The 24,867-nt window shown below is 57.1% G+C and overlaps 9 protein-coding genes across 9 annotated transcripts; 4 read left to right on the top strand and 5 right to left on the bottom strand.

The window, feature by feature from the left end:
* Positions 1–10: 10 nt before the first annotated feature.
* Positions 11–1,569, top strand: J3D65DRAFT_554132 (zinc finger protein-like protein zpr1; the record flags this gene model as incomplete). The annotated part of the gene is made up of 2 exons (XM_066797166.1): positions 11–160; positions 211–1,569. 2 exons carry the CDS (start codon positions 11–13, stop codon positions 1,567–1,569), a joined length of 1,509 nt encoding a protein of 502 aa, XP_066654591.1.
* A 1,370-nt stretch (positions 1,570–2,939) lies between these two features.
* J3D65DRAFT_554408 (uncharacterized protein) lies at positions 2,940–4,508 on the bottom strand (the record flags this gene model as incomplete). The annotated part of the gene is made up of 2 exons (XM_066797181.1): positions 2,940–3,746; positions 3,801–4,508. 2 exons carry the CDS (start codon positions 4,506–4,508, stop codon positions 2,940–2,942), a joined length of 1,515 nt encoding a protein of 504 aa, XP_066654590.1.
* A 462-nt stretch (positions 4,509–4,970) lies between these two features.
* J3D65DRAFT_554582 (uncharacterized protein) lies at positions 4,971–5,916 on the top strand (the record flags this gene model as incomplete). Its single annotated transcript, XM_066797191.1, has 2 exons — positions 4,971–5,158; positions 5,298–5,916. 2 exons carry the CDS (start codon positions 4,971–4,973, stop codon positions 5,914–5,916), a joined length of 807 nt encoding a protein of 268 aa, XP_066654589.1.
* A 1,266-nt stretch (positions 5,917–7,182) lies between these two features.
* Positions 7,183–9,337, bottom strand: J3D65DRAFT_668605 (calcium dependent mitochondrial carrier protein-like protein; the record flags this gene model as incomplete). The annotated part of the gene is made up of 8 exons (XM_066803128.1): positions 7,183–7,702; positions 7,755–7,787; positions 7,838–7,941; positions 7,991–8,052; positions 8,105–8,721; positions 8,780–8,987; positions 9,053–9,133; positions 9,202–9,337. The coding sequence occupies 8 exons, from the start codon at positions 9,335–9,337 to the stop codon at positions 7,183–7,185; spliced, it is 1,761 nt and encodes a 586-aa protein (XP_066654588.1).
* Positions 9,338–9,798: 461 nt separating this feature from the next.
* J3D65DRAFT_406599 (cyclin-like protein) lies at positions 9,799–11,099 on the top strand. The gene is made up of 3 exons (XM_066795970.1): positions 9,799–10,048; positions 10,094–10,303; positions 10,359–11,099. The coding sequence occupies exons 1-3, from the start codon at positions 9,889–9,891 to the stop codon at positions 10,919–10,921; spliced, it is 933 nt and encodes a 310-aa protein (XP_066654587.1). The 5' UTR covers positions 9,799–9,888; the 3' UTR covers positions 10,922–11,099.
* Positions 11,100–12,227: 1,128 nt separating this feature from the next.
* J3D65DRAFT_646374 (ferritin-like domain-containing protein) lies at positions 12,228–13,900 on the bottom strand (the record flags this gene model as incomplete). The annotated part of the gene is made up of 6 exons (XM_066802273.1): positions 12,228–12,252; positions 12,315–12,437; positions 12,543–12,905; positions 12,984–13,259; positions 13,318–13,394; positions 13,832–13,900. 6 exons carry the CDS (start codon positions 13,898–13,900, stop codon positions 12,228–12,230), a joined length of 933 nt encoding a protein of 310 aa, XP_066654586.1.
* Positions 13,901–15,325: 1,425 nt separating this feature from the next.
* Positions 15,326–19,888, bottom strand: J3D65DRAFT_406581 (uncharacterized protein). Its single transcript, XM_066795969.1, has 4 exons — positions 19,802–19,888; positions 19,534–19,737; positions 15,497–19,451; positions 15,326–15,445 (listed from the first exon to the last, which is right to left on the bottom strand). The coding sequence occupies exons 2-4, from the start codon at positions 19,628–19,630 to the stop codon at positions 15,406–15,408; spliced, it is 4,092 nt and encodes a 1,363-aa protein (XP_066654585.1). The 5' UTR covers positions 19,631–19,737; positions 19,802–19,888; the 3' UTR covers positions 15,326–15,405.
* Positions 19,889–21,260: 1,372 nt separating this feature from the next.
* J3D65DRAFT_554668 (uncharacterized protein) lies at positions 21,261–23,024 on the top strand (the record flags this gene model as incomplete). The annotated part of the gene is made up of 3 exons (XM_066797196.1): positions 21,261–21,977; positions 22,026–22,181; positions 22,230–23,024. The coding sequence occupies 3 exons, from the start codon at positions 21,261–21,263 to the stop codon at positions 23,022–23,024; spliced, it is 1,668 nt and encodes a 555-aa protein (XP_066654584.1).
* A 435-nt stretch (positions 23,025–23,459) lies between these two features.
* Positions 23,460–24,729, bottom strand: J3D65DRAFT_627651 (uncharacterized protein). The gene is made up of 3 exons (XM_066800561.1): positions 24,547–24,729; positions 24,373–24,490; positions 23,460–24,316 (listed from the first exon to the last, which is right to left on the bottom strand). Exons 1-3 carry the CDS (start codon positions 24,550–24,552, stop codon positions 23,817–23,819), a joined length of 624 nt encoding a protein of 207 aa, XP_066654583.1. The 5' UTR covers positions 24,553–24,729; the 3' UTR covers positions 23,460–23,816.
* Positions 24,730–24,867: the final 138 nt, after the last annotated feature.

Here is a 24,867-nt window from a genome sequence, read left to right as displayed (position 1 = left end):
CAAATTCACCATGTCGGTCCCAGGAAAGAGCCTCGCGCAGGACCTCTTCGAGGACATGGGCCGAAAAGTCCAGGAAGCCAGCGCAGACATGACGACTGACGGTGAACCCTCAAAACTCGTCGAGGAAATTGACAGTCTGTGCATGAACTGCCACGAGGACGTACGTCACGCTGCGAATTCGCAACAAAAAGTTCACTGACTTTCCGTTAGGGCACTACAAAGCTCCTGCTCACCAGGATTCCTTACTTTCGCGAAATCGTCATCATGTCCTTCGATTGCCCCAACTGCGGCTTCAAAAACGCCGAAATCCAACCTGCTGGCGAAATCCAACCGCGCGGCGCAAAGTACACTTTCAAGCTTGAGACGACAGAGGACCTCAACCGCCAAGTCATCAAGAGCGATACTTCCGTGTTCAGAGTAGAGGACATTGACCTCGAGATTCCACCGGGTCGTGGCCAGTTGACCAACGTCGAGGGTATCTTGCGCATGATTCACGGCGATTTGGAGCAGAAGCAGGAGGAGCGGAGACAACTTGTGCCAGAGGTGGCTGCCAAAATTCAAGAGATTCTGGACACGCTGCAAAAAATGTTCGAGGGCCAGAGGTTCCCGCTGCTTGTTTCCTTGGATGACGCTGCGGGCAACTCGTGGATCCAACCGTCTGTCAACGACAGCGCTGGAAAGCTCGTCAAGAATGACTATGCGAGATCGCCCGAACAAAACGAAGCACTTGGCCTCACCGCCAATGCCGAAGGTGCTGCTGAGCCCACTGCTGCACCAGAGCCCACCATCCGCCCCGAGTACCAAGCCAACCAGATGTACCCCAAGGCACCTGAACGGCCCATGGTCAACAACGTCGATGAAGACGACATTGTCGAGAACCAGGTCTACTCGTTCCCGGCCAGCTGCCCCGGCTGCACCAAGTCCTGCGCGACCAACATGAAGATGGTCAATATCCCCTACTTCAAGCAAGTCGTGCTCATGAGCACCGTCTGCGACCACTGCGGCTACCGAAGCAACGAAGTCAAGACGGGCGGCGAAGTGCCGGACAAGGGTCGGCGCATCACCCTCAAGGTTTCCAGCAAGGAGGACCTCTCGCGCGACATTCTCAAGGCCGAGTCTTGCGCCATGAGCTGCCCAGAACTGAATCTCCAAGTCGAGCCGGGAACGTTGGGAGGCCGCTTCACCACGGTCGAGGGTCTGCTGAGCAACATCCGCGACGACCTGCACAGCAACATCTACGGCGACAGCGAAGCGAACCACGACTCGATCGACACAACGACCAAGGCGCGCTGGGACGCCTTCTTTGCGGAATTGGACAACGCCATTAGCGGCAGCGCCACATTCACAATTGTCCTCGAGGACCCGCTCGCCAGCAGTTACGTGCAGAGCTTCGCGGCGCCCGAGCCCGACGCCCAAATGACGGTCGAGGACTACCAGCGCACCGAGGAAGAAGAGGAGGACCTTGGCCTCAGGGACATCAAGGTCGAGGGGTACGAGAACGACGTGGAGATGCAGGAGGGCGAGAAGGAGAAGGAGGAGTCGCGGAAAAGAAAAGAGCCGACGCAGTAGATGCACAACATGACTTTTCTTTTCTCTTCTTCATTCGGCACTCGGGAATGATGACGCGATGGCGATGACTGTGATGACGACGGATCATGGCAAAAAGGGGGGCGGTTGGTTGGATTTATGACGACCTACTGGAGTACGTTGACGACGACGCGGCGGTCCGACTGAGGGCCGGGCCACGCGCAAAACTAAAAGTTAGAAGAGACTCTGGAGGCTGCATTTCTCAATTTTTCTCATTTCGTTTCCTCTGATACCACGGTATCTTCACGTCATCCTAGATAGACAGACTGGCCGCGGTGGCGGCGGCAGCAGCAGCAGCATCAACAGCATCAATGAACAAACAGACAAACATACCCCTAAGTTCCTAAACATCAAACGTACCCTGCCTTGAGGCACTCTCTCCGGACTCGAATGACAATAATGGAGCTACACAGAAGCATTGCGGGGACATGGGGGGCATCCACGTACCAAAGTGAAGAACAAAGAAACGACGCATGCCACGCGCGGGGGGTCAGCATCTCGCATACCTAACCACACCACATGTGCCGCACGCACGCTCCGACACGAGGGGCGCCAAAGATGTAAAGGGGGGTGGAAATGAAACATCTAATCTCGACTTGACTTTGGGAAGAAAACGTCGGGAGTAGGGCGAGTAGTGTGGAATGGACGCGACCGGTCCATTGGACACTCAAGGGATGAGTGAGCGGGTTCAATCCAGGTACATGTAGGTAAAGAGATGGATGGCCGGAAGTAGCCGACCGAGACCAACGACGTCCATCCTGTCCGTCTCTTTCTACCCCTCGCTCCAATTTCTCTCGTTCTATCTCTCTCTACCATGGCCACGAGAGCCAGTAGACGGCTCAAGTCTCACGGTTTGAGAAAAGGGATTGTTAAGATGTCTCATTCATTCATGGGCAAAAAGGTTGAAAACCCGTAGTCCCTGCCCGTTCCCTACAGAGCAAAGAGAAAGCAAAAAAGAAAATGTAGCCCGCGAGGGCCTATCAAGTCTAAGCGGCGTGTGGTAGCCATATGAGAAAGAAAAGTAATCAGGAAAAAGCCACCAAAGATTCGCCAGATAGTCCAGTCTGTCCCATAAGGTATGCTGCTCATACGGTAGCGAGGTCCAATTCCCGTCCAGCGGCGTTTCTGACCTTCATGTCTCATGATTCCATTTTATGCGCCCGAAATCCATACTGAAAGTCAAATGAAAAAGGAGGAGAAAAAGTCCCCGAGTAGCTATGCTCCGAGCGTGGGAAAACCGTAGGGGTATCTGAAGGAAGCCCAACGTGATGGATGGAAAGATGAGTGAATGAGAGGCTCTGCTCGCGAATTATGACAGAGTTCTTCGTGTTGAGAGACGCTGGAAGGTAGCACTAAAGCTTGGTCTCCTGGCGAAGTGTGTCGCTCAGTCGGCGAGCCGTAGAAGGAGCGCTGGAACTCGAGGCGGAAGAGCTGCCAACGGCACTGACGTTGCCGGCACGGGAGCCGCTTGCAGTGTCCGAGCCACGAGAAGTACCCGAGGTCGAACTTGATGTTGTCGAGTTGCTGCGGATCTGGCTTGCAATTGCTTGGCGACGTGTATTGATGAGCCATTGCTGCTGTGTTCGCATGGCGACAATGGCAGCCTCGGAGCGAGCCATTTCCGTGTTGAGTCGAAGTATCTCATTTTGTAGCTGCATGTTGGTGCGCGCTTCAGCCTCAGCAATGGCGACGTGTAGACGAGAGACTTCGTTGCGCAACGCTTCGTGCTGTTCAATCATTTGATGGACTGTTTCGGAGTCGGGATTACCCAGCTCATCAGCATTGTCATGGCCTGCACCCCCAAGAGGCAAAGCAACCATGGTCTGCATGTCGTTGATTGTGTTCTCGAAAGCGTTTTGGCTGCTGCGAAGATGCTCCACGGTGCGACGAAGTCTCGAATTTTCCGATTCAAGAGTCTCTTGCCTGCTCTTCATGTTCTGGAAAACGGGACGCATCTTTACCATGGTGCAAGTCTTTTCATGACCAGCCATGTGCTCCCTGGGGGCCTTGACATCGCAGCCTAGCTCCTGGCCGGGACAAGCAACAGTGGCCTTGAGGCAGTCGTTCTGAACATGGGATTGGATAAGGCGGCGGACAACGTCAGCGTCGCACAAGTGGCACTTGTCAACAAGGTTGGTGCAGAGCCTCAGCTGGTGATTCTTTGAAGTAATGGGGTCAGCTACGAGTCGTACAAGGAAGACTAGGGCGCTTACCTCGAGTTCAATCTCCATCATACGCTCACCGCAATGCTCACAAGAGACATCGGTGTGCATACATCCCTTTTCGACATCTTTGGCCATGACTGGGTGCTGGCAGTGGCGGGCAGAGCAGTCGACCATTCGGTAGTGGCAAGAGTAGTGAAGGTGATCTTGCACGTCACCCCTTTGGCCAGACCACTGGCAGCCCAGAGAGCCGCTGGGGCAGTTGACCACCATCTCATCCAGCATGTTTGTGATAATTCTGGAGACATCGTACGGCTCGGTAGTGAGGTCGAGGGTGCGGCGACAGGTAGGGCACTTTGCACGGTTGCCGTAGTCATTTTGGCGGATGGAGGTTTGAATGTGCTGGTCGAGGCAGTCCTCGCAAAAGGTGTGCTCGCAGGTCAGGATCCTTGGCTTGACATAGGGTGACAGACAAATGCGGCAAATGAGGTTCTCGTTTGGTGGGTGGACCAGGTCGAGCTGGCGGTAGTCTGCAGGCGTCAAGGACTGGGCCCTGCCAGCCTGTGACGTCAAGGCGCGGAGTTCGAGAGGAGACGGGGCACTGGGTGGAGCGCCGACGATAAGCTCCGGGGGCTCGTCACCGATCAGCTCACGCAGGTCGTCGGTGTTTTCGATGGAAACGGCGGTGCTGGCCTGCAGCAGCGGAGTGTCTGCGCGGCTTGAGGCGCTGGAGCTGCGAGAGCTGCGGTCGTCGGCCATGGCGATGATGAAGGGTGGATGGAAGTCAAGATGGCAAGACGGCGGGAGCTGGACGGACAGGCATTATAAAGCGCCGTGTCGGGAGCGTTGCACAGAGAGCAAAAGGGAATGCTGCTCAGACTGAAGTTTGGGACTGCAGGTGAGGTTCCGCTGCGGTTGAGTCGGCGGGAGGCTGCCAAGGGACCGTGCCCATGCCGCATGCGGGCTAGCGCCCGTCCGGGATGATCCGGGGACGGGCAGACGCCGAACTGCCGACTTGACGTGCGACACCACGGCTCCGCACCTTACATTCCTCAGGTCTCTGCTACCGCCAGCGCTCCATCATCGCAAATTCTCCCTCGACCGCCGCTGACCGCCGATTGCCGCCCCTGCGCTCTCTTCACCTGGGCCTCTTCTCCTCCCTGTCCCGTCCCGTTGCTTCGCCCACCCACCGCCTCGCTCGTCACCTCCTCAGCCACCATCATGGCCGCCAACCCGGCCCAGCTGTTTCTCCTTGCAGACCACGTCAAGCTGTCGCTACTGGAGCGTCAACGCGCCGTGTCTCTGAACCTCGCCCCAAACTCGCACGACGGCCAGATTTCCCGCTCGCTCGAGTCGCTCGACTCGGGCATCCGAGCCCTCGAAGCCCAGCTCTCCCAGAACCCGGACGAGTCCGTCACCCCACCCTCCACACCCATCCACAACCCACTACCTTGGATCGCAACCCGCGACCTCTGCCCCTACGTTCCAATCAATCCCGCTCCATCATCCGCCCTGCTCTGCTGACCACCAACCTCCTCGCCACGACAGATCCCTCCAGGACCAAGTCTCTCGCCTGCGCTCGCAATACTCGGACCTATCCGCGCAATTCGACGCGCCCGCCTCCAATGCCTCCCCTCCCTCCAACACAGTCTCATCTCCCAACAACCCTTCGCTCGCGTCTGATTTTGCCGCCGCTCAAAGCCGCTCCTCCATGTCCGCCTCGCGCCCCAGCAAGAACAAGGCCGTTCGCTTTACCGATGACGACACGGACCCCGACGCTCAAGAGATCGACCCCAATCGCGCCATTCTCTTTCCCTACCGCGACGACCCATCCGAAGAAGAAGCCGAGGACCAATCGCAATATTCAAACCAACAGATACACGCCTACCACAAGAATGTGCTGCGAGAACAAGATGAGCAGCTGGACCGGCTGGGCGAAAGCATCGGCCGGCAACGGGAGTTGAGTATGCAAATTGGCGACGAGCTTGACAGCCACGTCATGATGCTCGACGACGTCGAGGAGGGCGTTGACAGGCACCAGTCGCAGCTCGATCGCGCGGGCAGGCGGCTGGCGCGGGTGGGCCGCCGAGCCCGCGAGAACTGGAGCATGACCATCATCATCGTGTTGATAGTGATTCTGGTCTTGTTGATCGCCATCACCAAGTGACGAGGGTACAGGGGCAAAAAAAAAAAAAAGAAGAAAAAACAGATTTGACTATAAGTGTACGCTGTAGAAGCTGTTTCCTAAACTTGGCGGTACAGACGATAGACACGCAGGCGTTTAGGCATGGGCAGGGCGTTGGAACGGGCGTTTTTCCGGCGGTTCCTGTGCTCGACTGATTTGAGACAATGTGGACGGAAATCTTTTTTGGTTGGTTTGGCTAGTAGTTGGACAAACGGCTCTAGCATGTTTGACTCTTTTATTTCCCCGGCCACACAACACCCACACACACGCAAAACAAACGGTTGGGCCGGTCGGGGCGACCGTTGACGCTGCTGGTCCTCCAACTGGGCAAGAGGGGTCTTGATTGAATCCAAGTCTTGGTTTTCCCCTTGGTTGTGTGTTACGCTGGCGGGCCCTTCCTAGCGCCTCATCCGCCTCCTCACGCGTCTCGCTCTATGCATGTCTCGCCCAATTCATCAAGCCTGTGCGCTTGCTCTTTGGCACCCCTGACTACCCGTCTGTCCGTCCGTCCGTCCTCCCGCGAACCCAATGGCAGTGCGCAACAAGCGGTGGCGCCTAATTCAGAGGTGAAAGGCAGTGGCAAAGCAGACCCATACAAAAGGAGGATTAAGTACCTTGGATATGTCGGGTCAGCCGTGGCAGATCTCTAGTGTAACGACGACGACGCAGAGGAGACAAAAGAACCAAGAAGAATCCGAAGGAAATCCCGCGCCGTTCCCTGCTTTGGCAGGCAGGCATGCAGGCTGTCTGGGCGAGCCAGACGTCTGTCTTTCCTACACCTCCATCCATCCGCACATCCACCACTCCATCTCATCCATTCCTGTCTCTGATCATAGAATTTGACATTCACCATTGGTGGTCCGATACGCCATGGCTACTGGATTCAAAAAGGATAATCATGCTCCCGCACAACAACGCTGTGGGTCCAAGGATAGGAGCAGCAGCTGCGTGTATATATAATACAGTAAAAGCGTAGGGTATCTCGTGAAAGGCGGCCCACAGGGAGCTGTCAGCCGTATGTAAGAGGTGGCGCGAGGAGCATTCGGCCCCATGGTATATAGTAGACTCAGGGAGTATGTCCCTGTAGAGAGATGCGCGCTAGAAGCACCCCATGGCATCGACGCGCGAGCGTGGGGAGCGTTCAGCTGTGCTAGCGCCTAAGCGCAGGGAGCATGCGACACAATATACTGAGGCGTAAAGGGAGAAGTCGACCACATGTTCGCGTGAGAGCGCGGGGAGCAGCCATGCTCAGTGCAAGTGGAGGGCCTTCTTGGACTGCTCATACACCACATAGGTGATGGACACGGCAGGGACCACTTTGAGCAAGTTGGGTGTCAAGCCCTTGAACAGGCCGCGGACTCCCTCGCCCTTGATCGTCTGGCGCGTGACATCTGCGATGCCAGTGTAGGTTCGGGGGTGGAGGACGGTGCCCTGGCTCTGAAGTCTGGTGCGAAGGAGGTTGAGGGGGTAAACCAGGCTTGCTCCAAAGGCGCCGCTGAAACCTCCAATGAATGCCGTCATGAAGCTCCCCGGCTCGGCTTGTTCCTCGTGGCAGTGAAGTCTCCTTGCTTTGCGTGCCGTCACAAAGCGCTTGAGATACTCAAACGTGCCAAGGTCGATGGCCGCGTAAGGGAAGATGCCCAGAAGGCCCATTGGCAGCCCACGGTAGAATGCTCTCATGCCGTCTTTTGCCCACATCTTCTTGGCCGTGTCGATGATGAGGGCGTTTCCATGAAGACCGCCCGACACTGTTTCGCACTGCATGCGACTAGGGGCTTGTTAGTACCACACGCAGCCAGAAGATCGTATCTACTACTTACAACTTTAGTGTGTCAAGTGGATATACGCAAAACCTGGCCGACATTAGTAAGACTTTCGTGTTGTGGGACAGGGACATGCTGACTGTGAAACCATTCCTCCAAACCCACCGGACATGAATTTTGACCAGGTGTGAATTTCTCTCGGGTTATTGTGACCCTCAATCTTGGCAAACAGCCGTTTTGAGGCCTTGGAACTTTAGCCGTGGTCCAGAAGATGTCATTCAGTTTCGGCTTACCTCGAATGCGCCAAATTTAACGGCTGATTCTGGCATGACCTTGACAACATTCAAGCCGTTTCCTGTCTGCGTAAGAGGACCGTTCTCCCAGTCTGAACCAGATTCTGAGCTCACCTGCATAAAGACTGCGGATTCCACCCGCGGCCCACAGCTCTTTTGTCGCAGAGACCAGAGATTCAGTGCCTTGCTTCAGAGCGGTTAGGGCAGCACCAGATTTTGCTGCCTTGACGGCCGTGTCCGTGTTTCGGATTTGTGCGATGAGGTAGACCTTTAGTCGATCGAGCGGAGCGGTCGTTGTGCGCGAGATGATGCCAGCAAGGCCTCCCGCCACGAAGTATCCTGGATTTGGGACACAAGCAATCAGCACCGGCTCCACATGCTTTCGCCAAAAAGTTGCGTCGGCGCAGACGTCGGTCGCCAATTCGACGACTTCTACTTCAGGCTGGAGGCCTTGCTGAGCATTTGCCTGATGAAGAGGCAGCATCGGAGCTGGAGACGTCTCGCTGTCGAGCTGTGCTGAAGGGTGGGGGAGTCGACGGGGAGGTTTGGGAGGTTCAACGATTCTCATAAGCGAACCAAACAAGAGGTGTGCAAGAGTACCTAGGCCATTGGAAATCTTTTCTTCGGTAACGGCGACGTCGCCTTCCGGTGTCATGAGAATCGTTGAGGAGTAGTACGACAGGACTGCCTTGAGGCTAGGGTGCTCCGCGGGCATGAAGAGCAAAAAGTTTCTACGGGCACAGTTCAGAGTCGATTTCACTTTGGACCGTAATTTGGCACTTGACCTACCGCCATTCGTCAAAACTAATTGCCCCGTCATTGTTCGCGTCAACTTCGGTAAAGAAGCGGTTCAGCTTCGAGTTGGGCACAATCAAGCCAGCGCGTAGGAACGCGCTTTGTAGTTCGTCCTTGTCCAGCTTTCCATCGCGATTGTGATCAATGCTCTTGAACAGCAGCCACAGCTCTTGCTCGGTCTGCTTGACAAAGACGCGGAATTCTTCGCTTGGAAGTCAGCCTGGGTACCGCGATGAGAGGCGTGTTCGAGTCGAGAAGCTGGCTAACCATCGTAGGATATCTTGCCGTTGCCATCCGTGTCCACGCTCTTGAGGACATCCTTGAGGAGGTCGTCGGCGTTCTTTAGGGCTGCAGGGAGGGTCAGCGCGGACTCGCACATGGGCTGTCGGAGGAGGGGAGCGGGCAGCCCCACGTACGGTGATCGATCTTCCTCAGCCCTCTCTTTAGAGCGCTCAGGTCGAGTTGGCCTTGTCGCTTGGTGTCCAGCTGCTCCCACAGTGCCTGAACTCGCGCATCTTGGGCTTGTTGCGCAGCTGCGGACCCGGGATCCATGTTGTCACCGAGACCGCGAAAAACTGGGCGCCGCTCTATCTGAGCTTTTCCAGGTCCATGTCACTCGGCGGAGCGAAGAGAGGCCGGCCTACAGGATGAGGTCGAGGTCGAACGAGTGGCGGTCGGCGCAAAGGGAGGGCATAGGGAAACACGCAGAGGGCTGGCGGGGCTCTGTGCTGGACGAGTGAAGTTACCTGGGAACCGGAGGCCACTGATGCGCCGTCCTTTGTCATCCATGCTCGCGCAAACAGAACAGCCGAGGGCGGTCAGCCTCGACAACATCAACACCACTGCATCTCGCCGTCTTCACGATCCAGGAAACCGGCCGTTTCGCTTTTTTGTTTCACGTCTTCGTTTCCGTGCCTGGTGAAGCCTGTTGGGTTTGACCGCTCGACAACGTCTGGCTTCATGCTCCCCCTTCCTTTTTGATGCCATCCATCACCGAGCCCGTCCCTTTGCACCTGCTCGTCTTGACCCATTTCTACTCGTCGTAATGCCGAGAGCCTCTACGTGACACTGTCGGCTTCTCGCAAGCGGACGTTCCATACACTATGGCGGCCAACTATTGGAACTCGACTCAGTGTCGGTTTTGGACCTTTTCAAAACCCAAGCTCGCTCTCATACGACGCAGCTTGGAAGATGAAAACAAGGAGCTTGTGCAAAAGTTTGCCTTGCCGGATCGGCGTCTACTGAGCGTCTATTTTTCTTCCCGTGCGTGGCCCCGTGGCCTCACCGTGTGTTTGCTGACAGGCCCAGAATTGAATAAACTCGTGCGACGATTAAAACTAAGCCAACAGGCAGTGGCAACTGCTCAAGTGTACATCCGCCGTGTGTACACCAAGGTTGAGATACGAAGGACCAATCCAAATCTCGTCCTTGTGACGGCACTGTATCTGGCGTGCAAAATGGAGGAAAGCCCACAGCACATCCGGATGATCCTAGGCGAAGCCAAACAAGCCTGGCAAGGCACGTTTCTCCCCTTCAAGCTACGACAATTCCAGTGCTAACCATCGCTCTCCAGACATCAATCTCCCAGACACGTCGAAGCTTGGTGAATGCGAATTCCACATCATTTCAGAGCTTAATTCGCAACTCATCATCCACCATCCATACCGCAGCCTCATCGACTTGGAAAATGGCTGGAAGCTGACGCACGAAGAGCACTCTGTCGCCGAGTACCTCATCAACGACCACTATCTAACAGACATGCCGCTGCTGCATCCGCCTCCCGTCATTGCCGTGACCGCCATGGTGCTTGCCGTCACCATCGGCCCGCCCCAGGCTCAGGCCGGCCTCACCATGCTCTCGGCCGCAAACATGCAGTCAGCCATGGCCAATCTAGCCAACGCGGGCGGGGCAGCGGCCGGAGGAACGGCTGTTGGCGGCGGTGGTAGCGGCGGTGGCTCGCCGGCCCGTGTCCAGCACATCATGAACTGGCTTGCCGAGACGACCATCGACATTGATGCTGTGGCGGATTGCGTGCAGGAGTTTATATCCTTGTACGAGGTGTGGGAGACGTACAACGAGAAGCTCTGCAAAGATCAAATCAACCGATTCATCAAGGCTAGGGGTCTCGAAAAGTAGACGACACTCCAAATTTTATTGCACCCTCTTTGCATTCACTCTACCCCCGTCAATTTGGCTGGGGTTGTATTATGTCACTGATGGACTGGGGCGGGGCGCCTCACTCGGATTCATTCCTGCGCTTGGCGCTTGTCTGCGCCACAAGTCGCAAAGATAGTCCGCGGTTATGGGATCAATCCCAGGGCTGCGTCACGCCTCCATCCTCTTGTACACCCGGCCCGATGGTGCTCGCAGTGAGAGGACGAAATCCGTGGCGGCTCTTCACGATACATCGGGAAGTTCTACTACTTATCCAAGACCAATCGGCAGCTTGCTAAAGCCATGGCACTCGTCTCCTCAACAGACTACATCAATAAATGAGATTACAAAGACGACCAGTTCCTCAGATCCTGGAATACCCAGCCATGCAAACCCATGTTCCTCTCCGCTCAAGAATCAGAAGGACGCCAGCGAGAAAGCAAAGTCAAGTCGAGCAAGTCAGGCCAGCGGATTTCAGAGAAGAACGAGGCGCAAATCCTCCTGCTTTTGTGACAGATCCGGGCAAGCCAGGAAAGAGCAGGGTGACACATAACAGAATGGCAACCCTAAACACTCCAGACATGAGGTCCAATCATGACCGAGTGCCTCCCAAGAAAAGCCCGTCGCACCAGCTCGGATGCGAGCACTTTACAAATGTCGAAAGAAGGCGGACGACCGGTTGGTCGGTTGGTCGGTCGCCGGTCCGTTCCGGATGGAGGCGTCAGGCGCGTGCGGGCAAGGTGCAGGGACTGGACGACGGGATGTGATGACAGATACACCAATACAAGTAATAAGTAAAGGAAGGGTCCTGTCCGCCCCGGCCAAGACGGGCCAAGATTTGCCTCACTCGCTCGTTTTGGCCACTCGCTCGCTCGCTCGCTCGCTCCGAAAACGACGCAGATTTTGGGCGTGGTGAGGGGAAAGGAGTGAGTGACGCCGGATTACAAATTGACCGGAAACACCACAATTGTCCGATTTCGGACATCGTGGAGACCGCTGTCGAAAGGCCGGCCGCTTGGCGCCGCACGCCCTGTCTGCATTTCACTCACGCTGTGCCCCCTCCCTCGAGCGAGCTCGGAGGCTGTTTGAGGAAAGGGAAGTATTCGGAAGGGGCGAGGAGTTCGACTTTCGCCTGGCTGCTCTGCACACAGGCAACAGAAAAGTAACAATTAAACAGCTACTTTACAAGCGAAAAGAAAGACGTCTCACTCAATCAATCATCGAGATTTTTTGCAGTTTTGCCTTCATTCGCTCGAATTACATTTTCCCGTCTGTCTCCAACTCTCCATCAAGAAGCCTGGAGGACGGAAGGACTGCCACGATGAGGTTTGTTAGTCGTGTGTCCAAGGAGGAGGAGAAAAGAAGCCTGGCTTACCCAGCGATGACGGCGCCGTCGGTTACCGATTGCTGATTCGTCACGAGCACAAAGACTTCGCCGACGAGGTTCTGCGGGACCTGGCAGTTGCCGTTGGCGAGGGTCGAGAATTGATTGCCGCCGCTGTCAACGGTCATTTTAGCACTTGCATTTCCTCCCACGTCCATACTCGGTCATGGCCATGTCCCGTATTCTCGATCTTGGAGGGAGCGGGGAGGAAGCACTCACGAGCTGCTAAACGCGCAAAACTGGCCGCCATTCGGCATGCCGGCAGCAAGCGAGAGCGTGTCGCCGGCCTTGACGAAGTTGCCCTGCTGCGCGGCGGCGGCGCCGCCGGGCGCGGGCGCGGCGAACTGGATGGCCGGGAAGGGCGCGATGTTGAGGTTGGAGCCCTGGGGGCAGGCCTGGATGAAGCTGCTGGCGAGCGAGAAGACGGCGCGCGGGCCCAGCGGCGTGTCGAACGAGGCGGGCACGGGCACGGCGCCCGAGGCCACGCGCACCAGCGTCTGGTGCCGCGCCTCGATGGTCGCGATGGTCGTGGCGGCCGAGAGCACGTCGCGGGACTGGATTAGGGGCGCGGCGCCCAGGTAGCTGCGGGCCGTGGCGTGCGCGGTTAGAACGGGACATGTGGTTGGTGTGAGGTGGGAAGAGGCATTCGAGGCGACTTACGCTGATAGTCCGACGGCTTCGAGGGTTCTGGCTGTGGAGATCATGGCCTTGGGATCAGTAAAGTTGAATTGATAGGTGCATGGCTGGACTGGTTCGGCGCCTGAGCTCGCAATGGCGGAGAGCAAGGTCGAGACGTGGGTGCTTTCGGACTGGCCTATCGACTGCAGAGCTTGAACGTCGCCATCAGTGAGTCCGGCGGCCTTGAATTGAGCAGCGGGGAATTTGGCGAAGCCTTGGGCGTAAAAGGCAGACTCGAGGTGTTCGGCGGTCAGGGCGCTGTGTAGAGTGAGTTTTGGCACTTTCACACGCCGCGCATGTCAAATCATTGGCTTACAATTGGAGAATATCAATGTCCGAAAGCCCATTTGCAGGCGGTGCTTGCTCCGGGGCGGCGGGTTGTGGAGCAGCCCCCTGTGGAGCAGTTCCTTGAGGAGCTGCCCCCTGAGGAGAAGTGCCCTGAGGGCTAGTCCCCTGAGGAGAAACTCCCTGAGGAGAGACACCTTGAGGCGAACCTCCTTGAGATGACCCCTGGGGAGTGGTTGCTGGAGGAGCTGTCCCTTGAGCCTGAGGTGAAGCCCCCTGGGGCGAAGCGCCTTGAGGACTCGAACCTTGCGGAGAAGTTCCTTGAGGCGAGGTTCCCTGAGGCGAAGTCCCTTGAGGGGAGTTCCCCTGAGGAGAACCTTCTTGTGGTGGTGGAGCTTGAGGAGCTGGAGCTGCAGGAGTGGCTCCTATCGGAAGGACGGTGACCGTCTGAGGAGCTGGGGCAGCGGGATTTGCCTGCCTGGGTACAAGGACCTGTATATAGAATGAGAAGACTGCTGAATATGTTGGAGCATGGTCGACCTTACTGGCGTAGCACTTGCAAAAATGGGACCCAATATGAGAAGTGTCTTGATTAATCCTCCAATGGGTGCCATGGTGGGAGCGGGAATGATTGAAGCTTCGTCCGGCGATGGTCCAGTCCGACTGTCAATAGGAATTAAAAGTCCGACCAGGGACAAGTTTGTAATAGGGAGCGAAGACTCGACAAAGGAAAGTCACGGCTACCGGAGCTCTGCTGCGCAGTCAAGCAGCAATTCGAGCGTCAAAGGAAACGGAAAACCAGGAAAAGGAAAGAGAATGTCAATTAAGTAAAATCAAGCGACGGACCGGTCGCTCTGCGAGAAAGTCTCGGCGTGGACCAGAGATATTGGCATGGCAGTGCGACCTTATACCTACCTCAACTTGGTTTCACGGCGATAGAGCACTCCGAGCCCACGCAGGCATCTCCCAAATTGTCACGATTGAGCATGCTTGAGTTGCCGAGCGACCCATGGTGTGGCTGGTTGCCTAGCACTTGGGTGATTTGAGCCAGTATCATGAACGGAGCGCATTTCTGTGGAGACACTGACAGTTTGTCTTGCAAGGATGTGGAAAATTGGAAGCCAATGGGAATTGAGGACAAGGTACCGACATTGGCGCACTGGTGTTGAGACGGTTCTGCGACTCGGGGACTGGCGGTGAGACTCGGGGCGCTTGAGGTCCCACGTGGCGGATAGTCGAAAGGATTGTAGGTAGGTCGGAATCCGATGCGATTTCCGCGGTAGCGTTGGCGAATGCGACTTGGGTGCGAACGAGTCTGCGAAAGGTCAGCAAACTGTGCGTTCAAATACGGAGCACCTCCACACACCTTGTGATCCTCCAAAGCAACAACCAGCAAGCGTCCCAACCGGAAGCTTTACTCCCCGGACCCCAAAAACGTTCCCGAAGCCATGGCTTCTCGTGCTGTCGACCGAGTATTCCAGAGCATGAGACGACCACGCGGCCCCTCGGACCTCTAGACGATCCTGCTTGTGGCGCAGGAGGCTTCATTTTTCATGCGACGTCGTCTCATCGGCTCGCTTGGAAAGGCACGCGCAAAATCAACTCTAGCCATTATCACTGCTCGCAACTACTTATTTGACGTCTCCGCAAAAGAGAACTCGTTAACACAGCCGCCACACCTTTCCCAAGACTCACCAGCGCTGAGTCCGTAACCCTAATCTCTACTGCAACTTTGATGCCTCCATTCCAGCGTTCAACTCCCAATTTCAAGCCCTGTCTTTTTATCACTCCCGCCTCCCTGCGTTGCATTACAATTCCGACCAAAGAAATGCCAATTTCCCTGACTGGCAGACCTCGCCGTGAGGCTGTGGGATTCGTGAAATATCCGAGCTGGCAGTGTGCAAAGACCACTGCGAATCAAGGAACGGACGATGTGCCTGCACAGCTATGTACAGCATAAAGAATGTGTACAAAGCAGCTGAAGACAATCTTCTGATGGTACTGAACGCCCCCTTAAGTCTTGGATTAAGATGGACCGATAGAAATGGAATTTGGAACATGTCGTCCGTTGGATTGTCAGCGAGGCCGCTTATAGTCGATTGTTGATTTATGTTGTCGTTTAGAGAGCATATGGGTTCAACGAGCGGATGGTCAAGCACCTGCCATGCATGTTAGTTACTGTTTAGTGGTTCCATGCTGGGACAACTTACGGAGGGCTCTTGGCAAGATCCGTCTTCAAAATTACGGGAACGCGAGTCATCTCCTTGACGTCCTGGATGTGGTTGCCATTCTCCTCTCTCAAAGCAAAGAGCTTCAGATACTTGTCCTTGTTGCTCAACTTGGCCTCGATGACGTTGTCGGCAGCACTCTGGGAAATCTTGGGATCGGACTGGGTGCGGTGGGGGGCGTGCTCGGACGCCATGAGGCCTGTCCTCGTGGGCGAGGGTGGCATGCTCTGTGTCGGGCGATCCGCTCCAGGCTGGTTCAGAGAGACGCCAGAAGTGCCTTCGACCAGGTCAGACACGGCGTCGTCGTCATCGTCGAACAGGGCATCGACGTCATCAGCGGACATGGTGTTCGTATCCATGTTGCGGCGCTGTGCCTCCTCCTTCTCCTTTGCGGCTTGCTTGGCGGCCTCAGCCTCGCGAGCTGCCGCCAGCGCGTTGGCGCCGCGGACAGAACCAGTCTTGGGGCGCTCATCCTCGGGGATATATGTCGAAGAGGGCACGCCCTTCTCCCAGTAAAGCTCCAACAAACGCTTGGTCTTGTCAAACTCTGCCTTTTTCAAGGGCAACTGGTCGCAGTGCACGCGCTTCTCGAATCCGAATTCGGGGATGAGAACGTCAAAGGCAGACTCGTAGACGCACAAGACAATACCTTCCGAGATGAGGTCGCCGCCAATCTCCTGACGCGTCTTGTCCATCTTCCGGCAAGATTCAATGTGGACGCTCTGCTCTTGAGCATTGTGAGCCGAGTCCTTCTTGGTGTTGCACATTTCCGTCGTCTTGTTGAGCGACTCGATGTCCTCTGTGAACTCGACCTTGCCTTCGGACAGGATGCAGTCGAGTTGACGGTGCACGATGATGTCGGCGTAGCGACGGGAGGGGTTGGTAAAGTGAGTGTACAGGGGTAGGTTGAGCGCATAGTGGGACCACTGATCATCCGTCTGCTTGCCAGCAACAAAGTACTTGGCCCTGGACATGGTCTTGACAATGAGCGTCTCCATGCCCTGGCGAATGTTGCTGTCTTCGATTTTGAACAAGCTGCTCTGCAGAGTGCCGCTGCTGGAAGGGTCGATTTCGAAACCAATTGCAGCCATTCTGTCCACAAACGTGCGGAGACGGCGGGGGTTGGGTCCTGCATGACGGCGAAGGAGGGCCTTTTCGCCCAGCTGAGAGTTGAGCTGCTGCGCGACATATGCGTTGGCCTTGTGGCTCAGCTCCTCGATCAGCTCGTGCGCTGGTGAAGAGTGGAAGATGTTTTCTTCAACAGGCACGTTCTCGTCGTCAAGCTGGTAAAGCAGCCTGAGCGAAGGGACGTTCGACGAACGGTTGCCAAAACGAGTGTCGCGGAACTTCGTGGCGAGCTGGTGGAGCATCTTGACATCGTGTTCCCTATCTCCGAGGCCGGCTCCACGGCCGCTGATGATGTTGTCGACCTGTTCATACGAGAGCTTTCCAGAGCTCCGAATGACACCCTTGCCCATCCAGGTCTCCTCTTCAAAGACCTTGCCAGAGCTTGGGTCGGCCTTGAAGACCACACTGACAGTGTAACGCTCCTCACCGGGGCTGAGGCAGAGAATTTCAGCCGAAAGCCTTGGAGGAAGCATGTTGACGGCACGGTTCGTCAAGTAAACTGCGGTTCCCCGCTTCTTGGCCTCCCGGTCAACAAGCGAGTTGGACTTGACAAAGTGAGCAACGTCGGCAACGTGAATACCAATTTCCACGTTGCCATCAGGGAGCGACTTGAAGTGAATGGCATCGTCAAGTTCCTTGCTGCCGTTGGGGTCGATAGTGAAGGTCTGCTCCTCACGGAAGTCCCGACGAGTCTCGAAAACAGCCTCACCGTCGTTGGCAACTGACCAGTCGTCGAACCCGACATTGCGAATGACGGCCTCGGAAAAGTCGTCCGGTCCAAAATTGTTGTCGCGAAGCAAAGCGTCGGTCTCGACCTTCAAGTCACCCATCTCGCCCAACTGCTCAACAAGGGTACCAAAAGGGTGCAAAGAAGTTATGGGCCAGCGCTTGATGCAGGCCACAAAAATGCGGTTGGCATAGTCCTGGTGTCGCTCCACAAAGTCGCGGGGAGCCTGCTCTGTCGGAATGGCAATGAGGGGAACGCGCTTGTCGGTAGGCTTGAACCAAACAATCTTAGGCTTCTCCTGGTGACGTTCAGGCTGAGAACGACCATGGCTGCCCTCGCGAGCAGTGCGCTCGGCTTCCTGTTTCTCCTTGGTGGCCTGACTGCTGGGGCGCAAAAGTCCAAGCGTGCCAGAGAACATTTGGCCGGCGACACGCTCAATGACGGCGACAACATGACCCGCGTAGAGAGGCTTCTGGTCGTCGTTGATTTCTTCTTCTTCCATCAGGAGGAGACTTTGTCCCTCGACTTCAACGTCATCATTTTTCTTCTGGGTCGGGCGCTGTCTCAGACTGCCGCGCCTGCGAATGCCGCCCTCCGACCCGCCAGTCTCGGGCTGCGTCGTTGCATCATTGACCGCAATGCTGCTGCCTCGGTCGGTGTTGTCCTTGCGTTTCTTCTTTTCTTCCTTTTCACGCTTTTGGCTCCAGACTTCGTCCACGTCGAGCAACTCGACAGCGACGTAGTCGCCTTCCAAAGCGCGGTTCCGGTCCTTGCTTCCGCAAATGAAGATGTCGGCATCGAGGTCGGAGCTAGTGACGTAAGCGTCGCTGCGGTTCTTTTTGTTGACGCGGAGGATGCCGGCGACCAGCTGGCCATCGCTAAGCAGAGCAGGCAAACTGGCCTGGGGCAGATAGGGAGTGAATAGCGTCTTGCGCTGCTGTTGCGAATTCTGCTGTTGCATGGACATTTGAGGCGCATGTTGGCTCCCCTGGAGTCCACCAAGGCCTTGTCCGTTGATTTGAGCCGCCTGGAGCGCCTGGAATTGCGCGAGCTGGAGAGGGTTGAGACCTTGGACCTGGCCCAGCATTTGAGGAGGGACAAAGACCTGACCCTGGGGAAGGTGCAGAAGTTGAGGCTGGGCGTTGTACTGGAAGTTGCCAATAGAGCTGACCGATTGACTACTAAGCGAACCCCGCGAACGGTGTCCCGGTTGGAACGGAGCTGCTCCCGTGGCCTGATTCATGTTGAAACTACCCATGTTGTTCGACTGCTGGTCTTGCACGTTCGGCTGCTGGTTCTGAGGCTGCCTCCAGTTGCCATCAAAATTGCGGGAGGACGAGCGATTATGGCCCGTGGATCCCCGGCGCTGAAAATCCATGGAGGAGCCACTGTCATTGGACGGCGGCGGGAACTGGAAGCTTCCGCCTCGGGAACCGCCGCGCCCATTGCCAACGGCCATGCTCTGGCTACGGCCATGCGAAGCTCCGCGGCCGGCGGGCTTGTATTGCTCAGCGCCTTGCACGCTCGAGGGACTTGACGAGCGTTCAGTGCTGGACGCACCGGAAGCTCCAGGGATAGGGAACTGGAAGCCAGAAGTCTTTCGTTTTTGCTCAGCCAGCTCAGCAGCCTTTTTGGCTTCTGGAAGTGCTAGTGAGTGGCGTCTTGTGTGACCGCCTCCCACAGAACCCTGACGTCCGCCGCGAGGGTTGACGTTTTCACGACCCTGATTCTGTTGGAATTCACCGAATCCGGAGCTACCAGCCGAGGGTGCGGGAGGGGGGCCCATGGTCATGTTGGGCATTGCTGACTGGTTGCGGCGGTGGGTGTTGTTTTGCACAGGCGCATTCATGGGGACGCCCAGATGCTGCCCCTGCTGCTGCTGCTGCTGCTGCTGCTGCTGCTGAGGGAACTGAAAGTTGCCGAGCTGGCCTTGCATCTGGCCCTGCATCTGGAACTGCTGTCCTGCGAGGTGTTGCTGGGCGGGAATCATGCCCATGTTTACATACTGCTGGTGGGTTGCAGCTATTTGCTGCTGCTGCTGCTGTAGAGCTTCAATCTGCTGTGCAATGGCGAGTTGTTCCACTGCGAGGAGAAGGAGAGTCAGCCAATGGTGGTCCAAGCAGGGCAAGTGAAACACGTCAGGGAAGCTTGTGAGGGGTCGTACTCATGAGGGGCGTCAACTCGGAGGGGCTACGCCGATGCGCAATGTGCAAGCGGCGGCCTGCTGGGCCCATGGGGCCATTGTTTCCCTGAGGATCCATGGCCAAAGACTTTCAAAGGTATGCAGGTGGTGGTGGTGATGGTGGGGTAGAGCAGCTGGAGGCTCTGGGTCCAGGTGTCGGGGACAGGACTGACGGACAGTGGTAACCTAGGCCAAGTGTCAGAGGGGTGGACCGGAACTAGCGGCAGCATGCGACAAGGGCGGGACTTACGGCTGGCAGGACCTTGGAAAGCTGGAGATGGGTCGCGCAGGGCCAGCGAGCTATGGCGAAATGGCAGGCGGTGTCGGGGGTGGCTCGCGTGGAGGGAGCTCGGATGTCGAAGATGGCAGATGCCGGTCGGCAAAAGCGCTTGGACGGCGTGTTGAGGGAGAGATGCCTTCTTGAGGGAGCCAAGTTCGATGGATGGCAAAACGTCTCTTCGCAAGTGATTGACGGAGAAGCTGAAGGGCGACGAGGGGCAAAGGATTGGGGTGGTGGGCTGCAGAGAGACTGTCAGGTCAGGAGCGGGTTGCAGGGCAGCTGCCGCAGCGAGCAGGGCAACGCCAACGCCGGCGAGAGAACGAGGTGCGTTTCGAGAGAGTGCGTCGAAGGGAGGGAGGGAGGGAGGGAGTTGTAGCAAGCAGAAAGGGCGATGGGGGAGGATGGGGGGGGGGGGGGGGGGGGGGGGGGGAGGAGGAGAGGCGATGAAAGGAAGGTGATGGTGACGGACGGAGCAGAAAGAAAGTGACGAACAGAGAGAGGTGGGTGTGGATGATGGGCAGGTGAAAGGGTCAATGCCGGGGAAGTACGTCAAGCGAGAGAGAGCAGAGCGGGCGGGCGGGCGGGCAGGCAGGCAGGCAGGCAGGCAGTGGGTGAGGGCAGAACAGGCGCAGCAGCCGTCAAGCTCAGGCCTCAGCCATCAATCAGCTTGTTCTTGGAAGTGATAATAAGAATAGCTAATGCCCAAGTGTTTGATATCATCACCACCCAGAGGAGAGGACGGTGTCCACCTCAGTCGCAGTTGGTCCCTCGGAACCTGCCTGCCCGACGAACGCCCACCCACCCACCCACGGCACACCTAAAGTGAGGTGAACCTGACGGGACCCCACGAGCTCGAGGACGCTGGCAGTCCCTCCGACGTCCGGTCGAACTCCACACGCTGCACTGCTCCGGCCCGGGCCACAGATTGGGACTTGGACGTCGGCTTGGACTTGGACTTGGACTTGGAGAGGGCTCCTTTGTGCGCCCAACGACGCAAGCAGCAGCGGCCGTGTTTCGTCCCCTGCTGCAAACGGCCAGCATGCTTTTGCCAATGAACTGAGCTGCTTCTTGTTGATTAACTCGCGGCCACGCTGCCCCGCCTTGGCGCTCCCGCCCCGGCGGCCACCAATTATGCCTTGGTTACCCACCTCCAACTGTTGACTTGACCATGCCGCCGCCCTTTCTTCACCGCACCCATCCACTCCGCCCACCCGACTGGAAAGAAGAAAAAAAAACCGAAAAATGATCTGCACCACCTTTGGCTGACCAGGGCCCGCGTCCGCCCTCCGTCCCCGCCTGCCTGAGCTACCGCCTGTCCCTGCACGCGTTACCTAGGTATTGTCTGCACCGGACCGCGTCTGCTACCGCGCTTTACGCGCCCTGCCCTGCCCTGACGTCGTCGTCCCGTTGTTTACACCCTTCCCTCGCCATGGAAAAATCACCCCAACCACCCCACCCCTCCTCCTCGCCATTGAAGAATGACAGCCCCTCGCGCCAGCTCTTCTCCGAAGCCAAGCGCCATGCCGAGTCGCAGCCCGCCGAACTCGACAGCCCGTCCCGCCAGCTCTGGCGCGAATTCAGCTGCATGCTGATTGATGGGGACCGCCGCTTCCACGACCGTCTTGAGCAACACGAGGCCGCCGAACGGGAAAAGTACCGCTTGCTGCTAGCCGAGGCCGCCGAGCGCCATGAAGAAATTCGACGGAGCGCCGAACGCGTCGCCGAGAGGGTACACCTGGAGGAAGAACAAGCGCGAAAGAGGAGAGAGGACGAGCAAAAGCGCGAGCTGGAAAGGATGCGTCAGGAGAATGCGCGCATCGAAGCCGAGAAACGACGGCGCGAGCTCGACGAGGTGAAGCGGAGGGAAGAGGAGCAGAGAAGAGCAGCCGAGCATGCTCGACAGGTCCAAGAAGCCGAAGAGAGACTGCGCAAACAAAAGGCTGCCGAGGAGGCAGAAGCCGCGAGAAGAAAGGCCGAAAAGGAGCAACAAGAACGCCACGAGGCCGCTGCAAAGGAGACTGCTGCGAGAGAAGCTGCTCAAGCTGCTGCAAAAGCCCAAGCACAAGCCCAAGCAAATCCAGCTCAGCCATCCGCCTTGACACAGCCTCCCGCGACGAATGGAATAGCCGCAAATTCCTCAAACGCAGTACCACAGCTGGCCGCCCGACCTGGAATCATCTCGTCCCGGCAGGAGAGAGACGCCATACACGGGGAATATCTTGCAATCCACCAACGGCTCAAGAAACTGCGCAACGATTTCAAGCAGCTTTCTGCTGTACACCCCACGCTGAAGGACAATGCTAGCAGGATTCGCCGCAGTATACGCATGAAGATTGGCCAAATAACCCATGTCGCCAAACCCAAAGGACTTGCAGGAGCAACGCCGGCGAATGCCGAGCAGATGAAGGGAAACAGGGAAAAACTCCGCGAAGTCCGCGAATTGCTCCTAGAAGCGCAATCCATCCCTTCGCCCACAACCGACATCAAGCCTTACCTCGCGAGCAGCACTCAGGCTCGCCTTCCGCAGGGTCCCTTTGAAATCTCGGTTCTCTTTCTCTTTGAGCTTCACCACTTTTGCAAATCTCTCTTCAACCAATTCATCAGCGACGCCGGCATCAACGCAAGCCATGCGGATTCCCTCGGCATCTTAGGCGTTTCCCTTCTCGGGAACCGTGACTTGTGCCTCATGAACCAAGTTCCCTTGTCGGACATCCTGCTGGCCAAGTTCCACCATTCTTGCGGCGTCCTTTTTGGTATCTATGGCCCCGAGAACCTTCAGAACGGCCGCAAGCGCCTAGGCTGGCGCTGTCTGCACGGCGACTGGGAGACGGAGCAGGGCCACCGCGAGCGCATGACGGGAATTGGCGGCGGCTGGGCTTCGCTGTGCCTGCGCAAGTACAAGCTCTCGACGGCCCTCATCCCGCCCTTTACACCCGCACAGTACTGGACATCGTTTGCTCGCATCGTCGACACCCCGGCAGCCGAGGCGCAACCAACGCACTTCAACGTCTTGCGCGCCATGACGGACGGCGAGTTTGCCGGCAAGTTCATCGACGCATTTGGCCGCGCTGGCTGGGCTGCCCTGCGCAAGGGCTTGGTCGACTTTCCTCAGGGCCACGACCACGTCTCGGCCAAGGCTCTAGCTTCGCATGTCGAGGAGATGAAGAAGTCGCACTTGATTGCGTTGCGATGAGCTACGGCAACGAGGTCGGATCAAACAATTGCATCCAGACGCACCGAGTGGACGAAATGTGCCACAGCGACGAAACAGGGCTTACGAGAATGGACGCAATCGGAGAAATACTCACATCATAGGCTGATTTGGTTGGAATTGGGGTTCACGGCATGGCATCGACTCGGGCGTTTTCCCGCCGTTCACTTCTGGCGCTTCTGATTTGGAAAACATAAAACAGCCACTCTGCGCATCTGGCTCGTGGGTAGATATGGACCGCGGCTGTGTACAATTTCTGGCGGCGCTGCTTCATGGACGAATAGATGGGTGGGTTGGGGAGTTCCTACTTCCAGGGCGCGCTCCCCGTCTCTCGTCTCTTTCCTCGAGTCGTCTCCTCTCAGCACCTCGACATGGCATGGTATGGCGCGGCGTGGCAAGGCATTTGATGCTTCTTTATCGTCTATCGTCTCCCTACTCAAGAGAGGAAGAATCGCAAAGGGTTAAAGCAAAAGAAGGAAGACTTTTCTTCAAGACGCAGGATAAAGCATAGTCATCTTGTTGGGCTAGAGGGGCGCTAGGACGCTGCACTGCTTTTACCCTTGGTTGCAGTAAATGGATATATCATGGTCCGAAGGGATCGGGCTTACATTGCCGATGCTATTCTTCTCAAACACCGTCCGCCACGTTGTGGTGACCACTTCTCACGTCCGGCTTAAAGGGCCTGAAACCGTGTTTAGCGTCTTTGCAACACCAAGCCCGCCCTGTTTAGGGTTTGTGTTCCCACCATTTGCCCATGCGCCACTGCGCACACGATCAAGTCTGCTTCCTACCCTTGCGCCTATCCGCCTCCCTATTCTTGAACGGCCAGCCGCTGGTGCGCTTGTCGGCGCCCGTCTTGCGGCTGATGCGGCCGTCGCTGCTGGCGAACAGGATGCACCAGAGCGCCACGGCCGCCAGCCCGGTGCTGCCCAGCATGCCGAGCGAGAAGGCCGCCGCGCCCGTCTGGTTCCACATGGCGTAGGCGTAGAAGGCCGTCAGGCCGTGGTGTGCGGCGGTGATGGCGAGCGTCGGCAGCGCGTAGGGAGCTTTGGGATCGTTCGGGTTGGTCGATGTGGGCGCGACTGCGCGCGGGGGCGCGTTAGTTGCAGGTCGCAAGGTGGAGTTCTGGGGGCTGTGTAAGGCAAGGTAGGTATTGTACGTACCCTCGTCCGACAGGCGCGAGGACAGCGGCACGGAGCCGCTGAGGAGGAGGGTGAGGACGGCGAGCGCGATGAAGGCGAAGCCGACGGAGCGCGAAAAGTAGACCTCAAGAGCTGTGGTTGTCTTTCTGTGAGTATCGCGAGCCACTCAATGGGCCAATTGCACGTACGGGTGGCATCGCGGACGCTGGGCGAGAGCAGGGCGACAATGAGGGTCGGCGAGAAGATCAATGGCGCTGCCTGTAGGCCCAGCCATGCTGCCGTGCCGTAGGTGTACGAGTAGAAGACCTGGAGGGAGCGGTCGCGGTCAGTTGGAGCTGTGGAGCTGCGATGAGGCGACTTACGTCCATGGTGAGTCCAGACTAGGTCGTAGAGGGAATTCAAGAAGATGGCGTTTGTTAGTGAGAAGAGGGGACCGGACTGGAGCCAGGGATGGCGTACCAGGGCACCTCATGCAAGCGGGAGGCAGTCTGGAGTTCGCGGGGTTGACGTCACCGGCGACACAAACCTAACTAGACCCCCCGGACCGCGCCGGCGAGACGACAGGGATCCCAGCAATTGCGAATCATGGCGAGATAGCTACAGCACCTCTCTCACCTGCTTGCTCGGGCATAGCTGTGTCTCTCCGCATCATTGTCCCCGTGCCCTATCGCCATCGTCCTACT

Source organism: Phyllosticta citribraziliensis (genome assembly GCF_038025025.1).
Source record: "Phyllosticta citribraziliensis strain CPC 17464 chromosome Unknown J3D65scaffold_7, whole genome shotgun sequence".
Lineage (NCBI taxonomy): Eukaryota > Fungi > Ascomycota > Dothideomycetes > Botryosphaeriales > Phyllostictaceae > Phyllosticta > Phyllosticta citribraziliensis.
The sequence above is the reverse complement of the archived record's forward strand: the minus strand, read 5'-3'. Positions and strand labels throughout refer to the sequence as shown.